The 12,288-nt window shown below is 55.1% G+C and overlaps 1 protein-coding gene across 1 annotated transcript in view; it reads right to left on the bottom strand.

Annotated features, from left to right (window-relative positions):
* Positions 1-2,638: 2,638 nt before the first annotated feature.
* Positions 2,639-12,288, bottom strand: part of PTPRS (protein tyrosine phosphatase receptor type S) — a 116,645-nt gene continuing 106,995 nt past the window's right edge. The window contains exons 27-34 of the mRNA XM_050985933.1: positions 11,735-11,889; positions 10,009-10,294; positions 9,467-9,645; positions 8,132-8,258; positions 7,732-7,857; positions 6,420-6,574; positions 5,114-5,249; positions 2,639-4,823 (exon numbers count right to left, since the gene is read on the bottom strand). Of these exons, the coding sequence (XP_050841890.1) occupies positions 4,755-4,823; positions 5,114-5,249; positions 6,420-6,574; positions 7,732-7,857; positions 8,132-8,258; positions 9,467-9,645; positions 10,009-10,294; positions 11,735-11,889 (1,233 nt within the window). The 3' untranslated portion in view covers positions 2,639-4,754. The remainder of the gene's footprint in view (positions 4,824-5,113; positions 5,250-6,419; positions 6,575-7,731; positions 7,858-8,131; positions 8,259-9,466; positions 9,646-10,008; positions 10,295-11,734; positions 11,890-12,288) is intronic.

Below are 12,288 nucleotides of genomic sequence, written 5' to 3'. Positions count from 1 at the left end.
TTCCTGAGCAACACCTCACTCAGCTCAGGCACGGCCTTACACACTTAAATAGAAAAGATTGGGGGTTTTTTTTTAAATCATTTGGACACAATTTTTTTTTCCCTGAGGGGTTTATTATCCTCAGTAAGCCCAGGCTAAAGCCCTTGTGTAACCCATTAATCTGGGGCTGCCATCTGCACCCTGCGTGCCCCCTGTGGGACTGGGACAGGGACAGGGACAGGGATTGGGACTGGGATTGGGATTGGGACAGGGACAGGGACAGGAACTGGGATTGGGACAGGGACAGGGATTGGGACAGGGACAGGGACTGGGACAGGGATTGGGACAGGGACAGGGACAGGGACAGGGATTGGGACTGGGACTGGGACAGGGACTGGGATTGGGACAGGGACAGGGACTGGGATTGGGACAGGGACAGGGATTGGGACTGGGATTGGGACAAGGACAGGGATTGGGACTGGGACTGGGACTGGGACAGGGACAGGGACAGGGATTGGGACAGGGACTGGGATTGGGACAGGGACAGGGACAGGGACCCCTCCCACTGTCCCAGGTGCTCCCAGCCTGGTCCAGCCTGGCCTTGGGCACTGCAGGGATCCAGGGGCAGCCCCAGCTGCTCTGGGCACCCTGTGCCACCCTGCCCACCCTGCCAGCCAGGAATTGTCACCTCCTCCATCTCCTCTCTCCTGTGGCACCTCCAGTGCCCGTGCTGGTGCTGCAGTGACTGAACTCCCTGGGAAATGTGGGACAGGCTCCCTGTCTCCCCTTCCCACAGGATGAACTTGTAGCAATAGTAAGACAATTTTCTCAGCACCTCTGAGGGTATTTACATTTTCCATTTCAGTTCTACATCTGTTCACTTGCTGACTTGGAGTTTGCAGCCCTCTTATCCAGAGCAGGAATTGATTTCTCGCTCTGGTCCTGCTGCTCTCGGTGTAATTAAAGCATTTTGCAACGAGAGGAATTCTCCTGGCCTGGGAACTGCTCTGCCACTTGGGTAATGCTGTAAACCAAGAAAAGCTTTTCCTTTTCCTCTGGAATGTAAATTCCAGCTACTTTAAAGCCTTTGTTCTGCTGCAGGGGGCTGGGGGCTCCTGGTCCAGGGCTGTGCAGGGGCCTGGGGCTTTGCAAATCAATCCCCCAGGGATTTGGCATCCAGGCTGCTGCAAACTCCAGCTGAGGCACAAACTGCTGAGTGGGAGCTGGGAGCAGCCTGCTCCCTCCAGGAATACCCTGGGAGGGGCTTTGCTGCTCTGGGGTGGGGCTGGGGGGGTCTGTGCAGGGGCAGGGGCTGCACTGATGAGCCCTGAGGGTCCCTTCCAGCTCAGGGAATTCCCTGATTCTGTGAAAAGATTTCATCCTGTATCTGCCTCCCTAACTGGCTTCCCGTGGAGTTGGTTGGGATTTGCTGTAAGATTTCCTTAGCTCCAGCTGCTGCTCCAGTTCTCTTTGCCACTCACCTGCCCGTGCTCCTTGAGGAATTCATTTCTGTTCTGTGAGGGGTTTGCATTTCAGCCTGGGGATGTCCTGGCAGCTCAGAAAAGGATGGAAGCAAAACGAGAGCCTGGAGGGCAGGGATGGGGTGGTTGTTGTCACAGGAGACAGGAACAGCAGAGCTGGGGAAGGCTGAGGAGCAGAGCTCAGAGGAAGAATCAGTTTTTCCTTCCTACTCTTCAGTGAGAACAAAGTGAGCATCAAGAATCCCTCCCTGCTGGGAGCCTGCTGAGGTGCTGGCCCCTGGCTCGGGCTGAGCTCTGCAGCCACTCGTGCTACAAATTTCCTTTGAGTGCAGATTGTGAAGTCAAAACTCATTGCCATTCCCAGCCTGCCTGGAGGGACACAGGCACACAGCCTGGCCATAAACCAGGAGATTTCTGGGGTTTGTTCCTGTCTCTTTCTTCCTGTGCTTGGCTCCCTCCCCTCCATCTCTCACATCTTGGAGGTGGTGCCATTCCCTGGCAGCTCAGCTCACCTGATGCTGATCATGGCTCTCTGTGAACTTGTTAATTAACTTTTTGTTCTCTAAGCTGGAGCCAAGCTGCTGCTGCTGGTGTCAGTGGAGGAAGGAGAGGGGGAGCTGTGGAAGGCAGGGAAGGACCAACTCTGACACTTTTCATGTCCCAGGCTGCTCTCACCTGGCCTTGGACACTTCCAGGGATCCAGGGGCAGCCACAGCCTCTTCCAGGCTCAGCTTTCTGCCTCTGGCATCCCCCGTGGCCCTGCAGGTGACACCAGGGTGGCACCAGGGCTGTGGCTCTGCGTCCTCACCCCTCTGGGCTCCAGGGAGCAGGGACAGGGGGCTGAGCCCTGTGCCAGGGGCAGAACCTTCCTGGTGGGTGCTGGCACTGCCTGAGCTGCCCCTGCTCATCAGCACCAGCCTGGTGCCTGGGCTGCTGCACTTCTGGGCCCAAAGCTCCCCAGGTGAGCAGTTTCCTCCTTTGCAGCCAGGTCTGGCTCGTACAGGTGCCTGTCTGCAGCAGGAGCAGAGGGAGAGGAGCTGGGCAGCAGCAGGAAGGGTTTGGGATGGGTTTGGGATGGGTTTGGGATGGGTTTGGGATGGGTTTGGGATGGGTTTGGGATGGGTTTGGGATGGGTTTGGGAGGCCCTGCCCCTCCCACACACACAGGGCTGCAGCACGTTCAGACAATCTTCCTTTAATACAAAGTCAATATATCTACATACACCGTGGTATGAAAACCACTTACTGTTTCAGTTTGAAATAACAGTGTGAAAGCAACAGCACTTTGCTCTCATACAAAGAAAAAAACCTCCCCCCTCCCCCCAACTTGTCCAGTAAGATTTTGCTGCAACATACTTAGAAATTTGGGCAACTTTCACACAAATAAGTAAAATCTCGAAGAAGCCTTTCAGTCGGTTCTTTTTTTTTTTTTTTTCTTTTTCTTGTTTCAGTTAAAGACAGGAAATGGGTTTGTGTGGGGGGCTCTGGGCAGCACTCGATGGCCATGATTACCCCTTCTAGAAAAATAAAAAAAAAGGAGAGGGCAGAGGTGAGCAGAGTTTGGGGCAGGGTGGCTTTTCTCAGACACCCTGGGCTCTGGGGGCAGCTGCAGGAAAACCCCTGGGCACTGGAGGCACAGCCAGCACAGAGACAGCCCAGGCTGGCTCGGCACACACCTGGGATGGAAAAGCACCTGGAGGTGTCCAGGCTCCAAGATCTCATCTCTGTCTCCAGCCAGCAAAAGCCACTGGTGCTGCTGAATGTCCCAGTTCAGCCCCGGCCCTGCAGGGCCACGGCCGAAGGGGAGCTGGCACTGCCACCACCCCTGCAGCTGCTGCTCCCCCCTTCCAGGGACCTGGGACATGTCTGTGATTGAAAACAACAGAACCCAAAAAAAATAACATTTCTAATTAAAAAAAAATCCAGAAAGGACATTTTGTTCTTACATGAGCAAGTTAAACCTTTTAAATGGTAGAAAAGCAATATGTAGAAGTAGCAATTTGCACTGCATTTTTATATATCACAGCCATTACACGTAACATTTCTACAGTGAAAAAATAGACTGTCTTTGAACATAATATGAACAAATAAGCAAATTTTTCTTTTAAATTCATTGACTGATATTCTTTGTCTTTAAAAAAAAAAAGAAAAAATACACTATTTAAAAAAAAGGTAATGTCACTTGTTACAGTTACATCGATACTTTAAAGAAAGCCACTCACAGTATTTGCCATTGGATGCACCTTCCTGGATCTTTCCCCGTTCTCGTACAGCTGGGGCATGTTGGGGACAGTGGGAGATGTGCAAGGAGTGCCTGGTGCTGGGCCAGTCCTGAGAGGAGCTCCCGAGAGCTGCCGAGTTCAGAGGCGAGGGGCTGGCACAGGAACCAGCTGGATCTGGGAATTCCATCTCTGCCGGGTTCTGGGGCTCCCAGAGGAGCAGGGGGCCGTGGGCTGTGGGTGTGCAAAGAGCCTGGGGAAGGGGCTGCCCTTCTGCCAGGGCCTCCCACCCTGCTCCAAGGAAAGCTGATGTGCTGGGAGGGGGCCCAGACCCAGCAGCCAGAGACCCCAGCCCAAGCGAGGGAGGGGCTGCCCCCCACAGCCAGCTCTGGGGGTCCTAACTCGCTCTTCATCCTTTTAAATATCCTAAAAAATAAATTTTGGAATTAGAAGAAATGAGGAATGTTCCAAGTATTCAAAATGTGAGCTATAAAACCTCTGGCGTGGCAGGGGCATCCCGTGAGTGTTTGCAAGGTGCCTGCAAGCCCAGAATCATCCCAATGCTGACACTGAGGTTATTAAGACTCCAGCTAGAAGAACTCCTGACCCTAAGTCTGCCTAAGTGTTGAGATTTAGCTCCTTTTCTTTCACAGAACACCTTCAATTCTGCAAGTGACTTCCTTTAAAGACTGCCAACTACATTAGTAAATAAACTGAACTCTAATGATGTAACCAAAGTCGGTTTTTCCTTCCCTTCTCCAGCAGAAACGGCTCCCAAGGTGTGTTGTAGCTTTTGGATCAGTTTCCCCACGTCCATCCATCCTCCCCAGGGAACACCTCCTGAGGTTCCAGAGCAGGTCTGAGCTGCCCTCCTGAGCTGCCCCTGCGAGGGCCAGGTCACAACGTGGAGATGCCCAAGGGGTGTTCCTTCCAATCCTCCCCCCTGCTCCCGATGCACTGTCCAGATGAAAAGGTTCTTCTTCTGAGTCAGTTTTGTAAGTTCAAGCTCTCCTCCTGGGTCAGAAGAGGCCTTCCAGGACTGAAGTGGTTGGTAGAGTCTGCACAACGATGGCTTTTTATGTTGCATAGTGATCAAAACTTCCCAGATACTCCAGAGCTGCCTGGTAACAGAACTGGTATTCATCCTGCCAACAGCAAAGAGAAGCAGACTCAGAGGGGCTCCCAGTCCAACCCAACCCAGTCCAACCCAACCCAATCCAACCCAACTCAACCCAACCCAACCCAACCCAACCCAACCCAACCCAACTCAACCCAACCCAACTCAACCCAACCCAACTCAACCCAACCCAACCCAACCCAACCCAACCCAACCCAACCCAACTCAACCCAACCCAACCCAACCCAACCCAACCCAACCCAACCCAACCCAACCCAACCCATTTCATGATCCCTGGGACAGGAGGGCCCCCCTCACCTCTGTTTGCACCATTGCAGGTCGTTGTGTTCGCAGCATCTTCACTGTCTGGAAAATATCTACAACCCCCTCGTAGCGCATCCGCTCCAGGACGATGCTCAGGGTGATGAACACCCCGGTCCTGCCCACGCCAGCACTGCAGGAAGGGGAACAGTCAGGGAACTGTGTGCTGCAAGGTGCACAGGGAACTGTGAATGCTGCAAGGTGCACAGGGAACTGTGTGCTGCAAGGTGCACAGGGCCCTGTGTGCTGCAGGGTGCATAGGGAACTGTGAATGCTGCAAGGTGCACAGGGAACTGTAAACTGCAAGGTGCACAGGGAACTGTGTGCTGCAAGGTGCACAGGGAACTGTGAATGCTGCAAGGTGCACAGGGAACTGTGTGCTGCAAGGTGCACAGGGAACTGTGTGCTGCAAGGTGCACAGAGCCCTGTGTGCTGCAGGGTGCACAGGGAACTGTGTGCTGCAAGGTGCACAGGGAACTGTGAATGCTGCAAGGTGCACAGGGAACTGCGTGCTGCAGGGTGCACAGGGAACTGCGTGCTGCAGGGTGCACAGGGAACTGTGAATGCTGCAAGGTGCATAGGGAACTGTGAATGCTGCAAGGTGCACAGGGAACTCTGTGCTGCAAGGTGCACAGGGAACTGTAAACTGCAAGGTGCACAGGGCCCTGTAAATGCTGCTTGGGGTGGGGCTGAGCTCTGCCCCGTGAACTTGTTGGAAGTGGAGAGCCTGGCTCAGTCCTCCAGGAGAGACAGCCAGAAATAACCCAAGGGCCAAGAGTGTGACCCAAAAAATGTTTGAGGAAGGGAAATTTAAGAAGTTAAAAGCTTTGGGTAGTGGTAAACAGCGTTCAGTGGGAACATTATTAATAATGTGTAATATTGGGCTTTTGAAAATGAATAATTTTAATAAGATGGATCACCCTGTCCTGCCTATGGGTAGGGAGGTACAATTCTTGCTAGCAGAAAAAGCCCAGCAGTGCTGGAGGTGTAAATTGGGCTGAGACTGGTGAAGAACAATTCTAATTCTGCAGGTCAAATATTATAGGTATTCTATAGATATGCTATACATCACACTGTGGCTCCCATCTCCTTCAGAGGTATTTCATCCCTCTAAATACAGAGCCAAAAGCTTTGTGGGCAGTGCCAGGGCTGAAAGGAGATGAGCTGGGCTGGCAGAGGAAGTGTTTGGCACCAACAGCCCAAGAAATCTCCCTGCAAGGATGGGGTGGAAAGGGGGGATCTTGGATTTCAATTCCTTCTGCTCTCCGCATCCCACCTGGATGAGGTGTGTCCATGTGCCTACCTGCAGTGGACAGAGATGGGGCCATCCTGGCCAAACTGCTCCTTGGTCTTGTGCACCTGCCCAATGAAGTCGATGAAACCTTCTCCTGATTTTGGCACACCTTGTTCTGGCCAGTCGGTGAACTGGAACTGACGAACGGTTCGGGACTGACCGTCCTGGGGGACAAAGCAGGAAGAGTTCAGCACCTGCGTTGGTGACAGTGCACAGAAAAGGCAAAAAACTCCCCTGCTTTTGCTGCTGGTTTGTTAAAGGGCAGGAAAAGTTGAGGCAGCTGAGTGTTGTAGCCAAGTGCACACGTATTTATTACCCAGCCCCACGGTGATGGAGCTGCTTGTGCTGCAGCTGACACTCCTGGAGTCAGGCTGTCAGCACAGATCCATATCCTGGCAGGTGCTGAAAGCTCTGACCACTGCAGACAGCACAGATGGAGTCTTCAGCAAAGGAACGTTCAAGGTGAGGTGCTGGCCCCTCTAATCAATCTTCACAAAGAATTGCCACAGTGTCAGAATTACAGCTGACAGGAAGATAAATCTTGTTCTACGAGGACTGATGAGGCATCCTCCTCCTCAACCTTGCAAATTGAATTATCAGGTTCTGGAATACTTTGGCAACCTCAAAAGCTGTGCTGTGAGAGGGAGGGTTATGTTTGCTACAGAAATTTGAGAAGGTATTGAAATGTTCCTTCAGATGAGAAACCTGACATTGAATCGAAGATTATTGGAGTGAATTTGTCCCTTTGAACATGACTGACAGTGGCTCCTCTCCAAGCCATAGAAGTGCTCATTTTCTGAAGGGTGCAGAGAAACCTTTGCAAGATTTTTATCAGCTTTTCTGGGCAAATACTTTCTGCTTTCACCTCAAATAAGCTGCAGCTAAACCCCAAAGCCAGGCGCCTCTCTAACAAAGCAACTCAAGGCAGTGAGAGAGGTTTGAAACTCCTCTCAATTTGTAAGAACAAAGATTCCAGTCCAATCTGGGGGTGTGTGTGTTCTGTTCCTCATCACAACTGAGCTCTTGGGCACACGGACTCCAAACCTCCCTGGGCAGCCCCTTCCCCTACCTGACCACAATTTCCATGAAGAAATTCCTGCTGATGTCCAACCTGGACCTCTCCTGGCACAGCTCGAGGCTGTTTCACCAACCCCCACCTTGTTCTGTGCAGGGGCTGCACTCTGTGATCCTTGTGGGTCCCTTCCAACCAGGACATTCCATGAGCTCTCCTCCACTGGACGCCTCAGCCAAGCCCACCAAACCCTGTGTCTTCTGCCAGCCCCTTTCCTCCCAGTTTGAACTGCCCCATGCCAGCACCTACCCTGGCATCTGTGACCTTGAACTCCCTCAGGATGTACTGGGGCATGTTGTACTCAGCCATGGGGTCCACCACGAAGTACTGGTACCGTGCCGAGCGCTCCGCGGGCCAGTACTGATGGCACTTCTCCTGCCAGGGCAAACAGGTCCTGTCAGCCCCTGTCCCTGCCCAGCAGGGTCCCCTCCCAGCCCCTGTCCCTGTCCCTGCCCTGCAGGATCCCCTCCCAGCCCCTGTCCCTGTCCCTGCCCTCCAGCATCCCCTCCCATCCCCTGTCCCTGTCCCTGCCCTGCAGGATCCCCTCCCTGTCCCTGCCCCTGCCCAGCAGGGTCCCCTCCCAGCCCCAGCTCCTGTCCCTGTCCCTGCCCTCCAGGACCCCCTCCCAGCCCCTCCCAGCCCCACTCACCCGCCCCATCTCGCGCAGCTTGGTCAGCATCACGACGATGGTGGAGTTGTTTTCCCAGAGCATCCTCCAGAAGTCCTCGGTGGTCTCTGCCAGCGGCCCCTGCGTGGCTATGTAGGCTCTCTGCTGCCTGGGGAGCCCAAAGCAAGGAGGGGTCAGGGGGGGAAGCTCTGCATGGGCAGCAGCTTTGGGGAATGCAGGGAAAGGCTGGAGAGTGGGAGAGCAAAGGAAAATGCTGGGGAAGGACTGGAACTGCACAGGGTCTAAAGGGGGTGGGATGTCTTTGGTGACAGTGGTCAAAAGAAAGAGCCAACGGTGAAGCTCTCCTTAAATATCACTTCCAAGGGGTAAATCCAAGCTCCAGGCATGGAGCTGCCCTAATCCCAGTGGCACAGCCATGGCCAGCACTGCTGGTCCTGCTCAGGAGGAAAAGCTGCACATGCCCTTACTTTGCTCCCTCCAAACCCACCCAGGGAGGGCTGCAAAGCCCCAAATCACAGAGGTAATAAAAAGGCCAATCCATATTTAGAAACCTCCCAACAGCCAAATGCACCCTGGGCTGACCCTCTGTGTTCAGGACCTGCAGTTGAGGAAGGGCTGTGCCGCTTTAGAGGATTATTTAACAATAATTTAATAGTTTAGCCATCATTGAGGCAATTTAAGACCACCACAGGGGAAAATCTCCTCAGCGGGCTGGGTTTGGGTGTGGGGTGGGATTTAGCCCTGGCACCCGTGATGGTGCAGGTGATGGGCAGCAGAGGTGATGGGGCAGGTGATGGGCAGCGCTGGTGATGTGCAGCACAGGTGATGGGGCAGCACAGGTGATGTGCAGCACAGGTGATGGGCAGCAGGTGATGTGCAGCACAGGTGATGGGGCAGCACAGGTGATGTGCAGCACAGGTGATGGGCAGCACAGGTGATGTGCAGTGCAGGTGATGTGCAGCACAGGTGATGTGCAGCGCAGGTGATGTGCAGCACAGGTGATGTGCAGCACAGGTGGTGGGGCAGGTGATGTGCAGCACAGGTGATGTGCAGGGCAGGTGAGGTGCAGCACAGGTGATGTGCAGCACAGGTGATGTGCAGCGCAGGTGATGTGCAGCAGGGGTGATGTGCAGCACAGGTGGTGGGGCAGGTGATGTGCAGCACAGGTGGTGGGACAGGTGATGTGCAGCGCAGGTGATGTACAGCAGGGGTGATGTGCAGCGCAGGTGATGTGCAGCACAGGTGATGTGCAGCACAGGTGGTGCCCGTGCAGAGGCGGGTGGGGCGGGGCTCAGGGCGGGGCTCGGGGCGGGGCTCGGGGCGGGGCTCAGGGCGGGGCTCAGGGTGGGGCCGTACCTGTAGCCGTCGATGAAGCTGGCGTTGATGTAGTCGGAGCCCTCGACGCCGCGGATGGGCTGCAGGCACACCCGGGTGGTCTCGTAGGGCATGATGTTCACCAGGCGGTTCTTGAACTTGTTGCAGGGCAGGTTGGCGCTGATGAAGCGCGAGGTGTGGGCCTTGGAGTTGGCCAGGCGCTGCGGGCAGGGGACACTCAGCTGAGGCTGCTCCTGACCCGTGACAGCCCCCTCACCTGTTCTACCCCTCTGGCTGCCCTCCTGGGGTTTGTTTTTAGGGCTGGGGCACAGAGACCAAGGCCTTTCCCTAAGCAAAACTTCCAGAAAATAGCACTACTACTAAAAAACTCAAAACCCCTCCAATTTAAGAGGGAGCAAATTCGTTCTGGATCTGGAGTGACCAGGGAAGCAGCCTGTGGTGCCAGGCAGGTCTCCCCAGGGAGCTGCACAACCCAGCCATGGAAATATCTCCCAGCAGCAAGGTGCCCCCAGCCTGGCCAAGGCTCCCTGTGAGCACACAGCCCTGGGCAGGCCCAGGCTCACCTTGAACTCCAGCTCCATGCCCGTGACGTGCTCCCTGGCCTCGATCTGCGCCAGTTTCTGGATGTAGCTGTAGAGGTTCCGAGCCGGGACCTCGGTGTTGCCGCAGGCCACGGCCTCCAGCAAGGCATCGTGGATGAAGCTGTACTGGTCCTCTGTCTGCACCATGTAGTTGCGCTGGGACCTCATGAGGGTGACGTGCCCGTAGATGTCCACGGTCTTCTCGTGCTTGATCCTCTCCAGCATGGCGTCGATCACGATGAAGCAGCCGGTGCGTCCCACGCCCGCGCTGGGGACAGGGGACAGGGAGTGATGGACTGGCCTCCCACTGGGCAGGTGCCTGCTGCCCCTGCACGCCGCTCTGTGTCCCCTGCACGCCGCTCTGTGTCCCCTGCACGCCGCTCTGTGTCCCCTCTCCACGCTGCTCTGTGTCCCCTCTCCACGCTGCTCCGTGTCCCCTCTCCACGCTGCTCCGTGTCCCCTCCACGCTGCTCTGTGTCCCCTCTCCACGCTGCTCTGTGTCCCCTCTCCACGCTGCTCCGTGTCCCCTCTCCACTGTGACACCCCGGGCCAGGCACAGCTGTGGCAGGGCCCCTGAGGCTCCAGCAAGGGGCTGGCAGGATCTAAACCCCCTGTTTAATCTCTCAGATCTCTGCAGCTGGAAAACCGCCGATGCTGTAATGAGTAACGTGCGTCACCTCTCTCCCTCGATGTTTTTGTGCATCAGGTAACACCAGACCCGTGTGTAATGGCATTTGTGCCTCAGCAGGGCTCTGTGCTCTCTTGTGCCACTGCTAATAAAGGGTTTCCTTTTACCATTCCAGTGCTGTCCCTTTTTTCCTCGAGCCCCCTTGATCTCTGCTAATTAGACTGCCTAACACCTGAACCAAGCAGGTGACTGGAGCTTTGGCAAGAATTTAGCAGCTGATCTGGGAGCTGGTTGTGAGCTGACAGCTCTTTATTCATTTTCTGAGGTGCACAATAATTGCCATCTGCAAGGGTAGTGATAAGTTGCCCACTCACAAAGACTGTTTAAATGGCATCCTCCAGCAGAGGCAGGATTAGCTTCTGCACAATTCAGATCTTCCTCCAGTGCCCAGGAACCTGCAGGCTCCTCCACACCCTCCCGAGGAACACAGGGATTTATCTGCATTGAGGCTCCAAGCATTCCTCACTAGGTTGTAAATTGAATTAGGGAATGTTACCTGCCTTCAGCCTGGCATTATCAGGAAGGCTGCAGCTCTCAGAAACCCTCTGTCAATCACTGTCAGCTCTGCCTTGGGCAGCTGAGGCAGCTCTGCCTCCCAAACACCTCCAACAGCCTCTGAGGTCACAGCTGATCCTCCTCCTCCTTTCTCACTGTGACCACAGACAGCCCCACCACACAGAACCAGCCACTGGTACAGCACCAGGCACTTCCCACTGCTCAGCCAGATCATGGAATCCCAGAGTGGTTATTTCCCAAGGGACCCTAAGGCTCATCCACTGCCACCCCCTGCCACGGCCTGGGGCACCTTCCACTAGAGCAGGTTACTCCAAGCCCTGTCCAGCCCAGCCTGGAGCACTCGATCCAGGTGATTTGGCCCCAGTTACATCCCTCATCATCTCAGGAAATGCTGAGGTCAGTGGAACCCCCAGGTTCCCTCCTCAGATGCTGCCTGGGAATGCACCTGTGGCCAGGTAAACCCACCCCCTGCCAGTGCCCCGTGCCAGGGGAGGGGAGCAGTACCTGCAGTGCACCACGATGGGCCCAGCATCCGGGGGGTTGCAGGTTTTGACCCGTCTGAGGAAGGCCAGGAAGGGCGTGGGGTACTCGGGCACGCCGTGGTCGGGCCAGGCCGTGAACTGGAACTGCCGCACCTCGCGCTTCTCACTGGAGCCGTTCTGCAGCACAGCACGGCACAGCACGGCATGGATCAGGGACAGCAGCACCCAAACCCCTGGGGCTGTGCCCCAGCCCACAGCCCTGCCTGAATCCCCCCATGCACTCAGGGAAGGGCAGCAGCTGCTTGCAAGGACCCTGCTCATTAACCCTGCTCATTAGCAATGTCTGTAATGCTGATTGTTATTTTAATTTTATTGGAGTGGGATGGTTTGTGGTGAAGGGGACATTAAAGCTCATCCAGTGCCACCCCTGCCATGCAGAGGGACTGTCAGGAGGGAAGTCCAGGCTCTTGGGGATGGGAATGAAAGTTTGGAACTCCCATGAGCCAAAGTGGTCACATCAAAGATTTATTGATCTTTTGGAATGTTGCAGCCTGAGACCCCTTTGTTACTGGAGCC

This window comes from Serinus canaria, chromosome 28 (genome assembly GCF_022539315.1).
Source record: "Serinus canaria isolate serCan28SL12 chromosome 28, serCan2020, whole genome shotgun sequence".
NCBI classification, from domain to species: domain Eukaryota; kingdom Metazoa; phylum Chordata; class Aves; order Passeriformes; family Fringillidae; genus Serinus; species Serinus canaria.
The sequence above is the reverse complement of the archived record's forward strand: the minus strand, read 5'-3'. Positions and strand labels throughout refer to the sequence as shown.